This window comes from Tuber melanosporum, assembly GCF_000151645.1.
Source record: "Tuber melanosporum whole genome shotgun sequence assembly, scaffold_1, strain Mel28".
Lineage (NCBI taxonomy): Eukaryota > Fungi > Ascomycota > Pezizomycetes > Pezizales > Tuberaceae > Tuber > Tuber melanosporum.
The window spans coordinates 676,541-681,789 of NW_003298755.1; the positions used below are offsets into that span (position 1 = coordinate 676,541).

A 5,249-nucleotide genomic window follows, 5' to 3' on the forward strand; every position below is an offset into this window, starting at 1 on the left:
CGCTGCATTTACAATGCAACTGTAAGAGTAAAAACTGTTCTTATAATGGAAATGTTAATAGCAAGCTGTCATGGCCGAGTGGATGCAATACCAACTATGGAACTCTCTATCCATATACACTTAGTCTTTTACAGGCATTCACAGCCCCTGAACATCTATCCAGTTCTACTCTATTTCATCTCAATCCAAATGATGGCCACATAGCTTTTCAGTTAGACTCCTTAGAAGGCTGACTACCAAGAGGTACTACCCACAGTCAACCCTCCTAGAAGCTGGTCTCATCGTAACCTCAGACTATTGTCTCAGAGTCCTTAACAATTCATAAATGCTATTACACTTTTGTGGCAATGGACTTTAGTTACCTTGCCTATAGGTCTCTGGTAATCTTACCTACTACTTTTAACTTGAAAGTGGTATTACTCTGTCAGTTCTAGTCCATTTTGCACGAAACTACCTGGATACCATTCTACATGGTTATTTCCACCCCCTCATATCTTCTATGGATAGCTTCTGATTAGACATATGGCGTGAGCATATATGGTATTACAGGAGTATCTCCACTTATAGACTTTTATTAGACTAACCACAACTCTCCAAGGTGTAGCCCATGATATTAGGAACTTATAACAGGGCTGGAGGGAGGTGTTAGCCACCATACCTCCAAGTTATAGCTTGCTTGGAGCTCTACTGGATGTGCAGGAGTGATTTGTACAACATGAGATTCGAACCTTCTATATATTCTTGCATAATAATTAATCTATAAACTTCCTCCAAAGACATGCATAACAAGTTACTTTCAAGGCAGGGTAACTTGGCTCCATGGCAGAGTAACTCTGGTCTGAAGGTAGGGTAACTCTACCTGGACTCACCATTGAGCAATTCAGGGTAATTCCCAAATTGAGTACATGGGTTACCCTACCCAGTAGGGTAACCACCACTCCTTACTAGTACCTATATACTTTTTTATATGGCATAGCATGTCTGACTGTGGTACCTAACCAACAGTACCTCTTCTCGGTAGACTCTGGTCTACCACCATTCCTACTCCGGTAGTCTCTGGACACCGGTATGGGTATAGGTTTGGCTAACTATAATAGTACTTCGTGGAGTCTCGTTACATCTCCGGGACAGCGAGATGCGACTGTAATACACGAAATGGCAGAAAGGTAAGGCAAATGGAGACCGCCCCAAGCAGGCAAATTTTAAAGGTAAAAATAAAACTATGACTACTTAGTTAAGTAAGGATACCCAAAAAGGAAGGCAATAACTGTAGGCCAAGAGCGGGATATATTCCAAGAACACCAGGGAATTCATGGGTATGGAGCATTATATAGAGTGATAAAAGAGAGCGGGAAGAGGCAAGAAATGCAAATAGCGTATTTTAGCAAGGGTTAAAAATAAGTAACAGGATATAGAAGAGGAAACGAATTACGCAAGTCAATATAGACATCTTAGTCCTGAATGGAAGGATATACTCCCAATAATACACAATGGCCCTCCAGGATTTGATGACGAAAACGGTGATGGCGAGAAAGGAGCCCGCTCACGCCAGCCGGACTGACCAACCCATCCTCCCACCCAATTGCACATCAGAAGCGGCCCCGGAGAAACCTTGTAATGGAGAAGAAAAGAAATAGCTCAGGGTTCCGTCCCAGGAACATTAAAGTAATACAAGGAATGGCCAAAAAAACAAGCAGATGAGTGCCTCTAATATTCCGTATCGTAGTGTACCGGAAATATCAACCTCACGAATCCCCATGAGCTAGCATGCCCAGCAACCAGAACCCAGAATCAAACCTCCGAAAAAAGAAATAAAAACCCTCACATCTATATCAAGACTCTGCCTTCATGACACCCATCATTAATGGCTCAAGCTGTTACAATTGAAACTTTCAACCGACTGTGCTCGATTCGCCCAAAAACCCCAAACGTCATTAAATGAGAGAAGAAGGAATCAAGGAGATGTTCCCGTCGGTCGTCCTGTGTTGCTTCGATTTTGGAAGTCGTTATTGCCGAAAACGCTGCAGAAAAGAAACCGTACTTTACACCAGAACAAGAGAACTATTGCCGAAGTATTAAAGACAAGATCGCTAAGGTCGCATAACCCATGTTGGCTTAAGATTCGATGTCATATCTTCTTTCACAGGCACAACATCCTGAGGAAGTCGTGATACACGGTACGCTCCGTTCCTGATATTTTGCACTTGCAGAGCCGAGACGCCACTCTTGTTGCTTCTGATGCTGCCCGCATCACTGCCTATACCACCGTCCTCCCTGAATTTTCTTGGAGGGGCAAAGTCAAGCGCTGTGAATGTTGAAGAGTTTCTCAAAAGATGTGGGGTTGGGAGTACTGCAAGTTCGTCAAATGCCGATACAAGTGGCACGTGAGGAGAAACCGATGGAGAATATGGACGCCGACCGCCACGCGTACCTCCGCTGTCAGATCCCGGTACTCTGGATGGAGGTGCAAACATGATTGGTGAAGCAAACGCGTCCTCATTCAGTAAATGAGGCGTTGGGAGAATGTTCAATGGCTGGGGTGGGGCTATTGGCCTTCTATGCGGTGGCGGACGTCCGCTGGGAATAAAACCACTGGCTGAAGAGAAAGATCGTAGGCCCGGGGGCATAAACCGCCCACCAGCAGCAGATCCAGCTCTTGACTGAGGACCGGAGTTAAAACGAGGAGGCATGCGAGGAGGAGGAGTCATAGCGCGGCGTGTGGGAGGTTCAGCAAAAGGTTTGGCGCCGGGAATCTGGTACCGGCCAGTATCATGGTCATAAACTGGAGCTGAATCGTCGTAATAGTCTTGTCCATAACCCGGGTAGTCCTCAGGTGCCAGAATATTGGGCATTGGAGGCGCAGGAGTAGAATCTTCAAAGTATTCCTTGTAGAAGGATCTGATCCTCATAGCTCTCTCTTCGGCCGTATCATCTGGGTTGCCATCTGGAGGAAGCGGACGGAATCCCATGGAAAGTCTCCGGTTGTCAAAGGCACCAGGTGCTAAACTCTTGCGAGGTTCAGGACCGGAGACAGGGGCAGCTTGAGGGTGGCCACTTTCAGAAGTAGTCGTGAGCCTGAATTGGATACCATCCCCATAATCACTTTGATCATCAGTAGTGGGTGGCGCCTTTTGTTCAGTTTGTCCATCCGAAGCAGCTCCAACACCTTCTCCATCTGGTGACGGGTTCGAAGTGATTTCAAACTGTGGAAAAGTTAATGGACCTGAAGTCGATTGACCAGCCCGAAAAGCCGCAAGTCCATCCGGTACCTTGGCGAGTGCCGGCTGCTGAACATAATCAACTTGCTTGGCCATGTGCACGTGGCTACGATGGAGGTCATCGCCGCTCCCGTAGGAATCCCGTTTATCACGAGAATTGTTGACTAATGAGCCTTGCGCAGGTGACCTGATGATCGCCGGGGTTGGAACAGTGATACGGGGAACATTTGATGGGGAATCTTTTGGAAGTGAAGTAGATCGTGGTGGAGTCGAGGTGGGCATCCGTTGGGCTCCACTTAGCAATTCAGCTGTCATGCTCATCTGAGAACCATCCGGGCTGTCATCATGTCCGGTTGAGGGTCCATAGTGAGAAGAATCGCGATCGTGGTTGTTGCTATTGTTATGATTCAGATGACGTGAATTTGCGTCTGACCAAGGAGAGGAAACATGAGTAAGGGGAGAACTCGGACTGCCTCTTGAATCGGCCGTCATTGGACGTCCATAACGATCATCACCACTTCTAGCGAGCGAATGCAAACTTTCTTTCGAACCGTGAATCCCGGCTGGGAGTAGATAAGGTGAGTTAACACCAATATCCATAGAGAGTTGGCGACGTCCGTTCCCTGTAGACTTTTCCCCCCCAGGGGTAGCCCCATTGACAGAATATTTACTAGCGGGTCCAATATCCAATCCAAAATCCATGCTCTTCGTCTTATCCATAGCGTCTTCTCTCTTTAGTTTTTGAGTGTGTCTTCGATGTAGCCACACCAACACCAGTACGGCAATAAAGATGGGAACCCTAATCCAATTATCAGAACCTTTTTGCATGCTCGACATTTCAAAAATAACAAAACCTACATTGACCCCAGGATGATCGGCAATGTGGAGTTAGTGGCGCCAGCAGGCTTCTCGCATCTAGAGGAAGTATCACCATCTTTACACGTCGAAGTAGATCCAGAAGCGTCACTAGTTGTATCGGCGCGTCCCTTGAGAGTTATCGTAGGAGCCTTCTTAAATGGCACTGATATAGGTATAACAGCCGCTGACCGACGCATCTGAACATGGCGTCTTCCAGGATGCATGATTAAACTATAATACAAGTTAGCAAACGCATACAACTCATACCCTGACGTTCAAAATTGATGTCGGCAGCTCTCCATCCCTCCGCCGTTGCAGCAAACGTTCCCCCAGGGTCAATGATACCAACCTTCCAAGTTATTTGAAGACAACCCAATACCCTTCAAGCAGTAAATACTAAAACAGGGCCACAATGTTGGATATCGAATTAATTGTAACTAGCACTGCCAATGTATTTTTGTTGCATGTATGACGCCGAATTCGGGAAAAAAAAACCCCCGACAGGAAATTGTCTCTCTTCCTTCCTTTTTCTCAGCTCAAGTGACCAAAGGATGAGAAATGGAACCAAACGCGTGATAGACAACGAGTGCAAAGAATATATTAACGAGTGAATGGACAATAATAGCTTTGTTGGCAATAAATGAATGACTATGGTTAGGCAGGATCGAGGATAAACACCTGAATTGAGGGTTAAGGAATGACTGATAGAGGCTCGCTGACCGAAAAGCAGCGAAGGTGAATTTCAAGAGCCTCCGGCTAGGGACCCAAGCTGGTGGCAAGAGAGTGAAGGGGAAGGGGAGATGGGAGAAGAGAGGGTGAAAACAGAGAAGAGAAGGGGGTGGGAGGGTGGGGAGGAAAAAGAAGTGAGGAAGTAAGAGCGGGAAGGTGCTTGCCCATCTCTCGTCTTGTTATGGCTAGCCTAGAGTTGAGACAGCCCATCAGGTATTAAGGAGATTGGAGAGTGCTAGGGTTCTTCTGGGGTTTCGAAGAGAACAGTACACACAGTACTTTCCCGAAGTAAAGTAGAGCACGGTGGACGGTAAGGCACTTGGCATCATCCACCGAATGTGTGAATGATCCCGAAGTGCGTATGTATCTTTAGGGGCAAGTGGGACAAGCAGGCTGGAGAGAAGGGGCAAGGAAGAGTTGAATATGGTACTTAGCACTACTCGA

General features: G+C 46.6%; 1 protein-coding gene; it reads right to left on the reverse strand.

The window, feature by feature from the left end:
* Positions 1-1,172: 1,172 nt before the first annotated feature.
* On the reverse strand, positions 1,173-4,855 carry GSTUM_00003876001 (uncharacterized protein). XM_002835071.2 has 3 exons: positions 4,426-4,855; positions 4,077-4,307; positions 1,173-4,017 (listed from the first exon to the last, which is right to left on the reverse strand). The coding sequence occupies exons 2-3, from the start codon at positions 4,298-4,300 to the stop codon at positions 2,091-2,093; spliced, it is 2,151 nt and encodes a 716-aa protein (XP_002835117.1). The 5' UTR covers positions 4,301-4,307; positions 4,426-4,855; the 3' UTR covers positions 1,173-2,090.
* Positions 4,856-5,249: the final 394 nt, after the last annotated feature.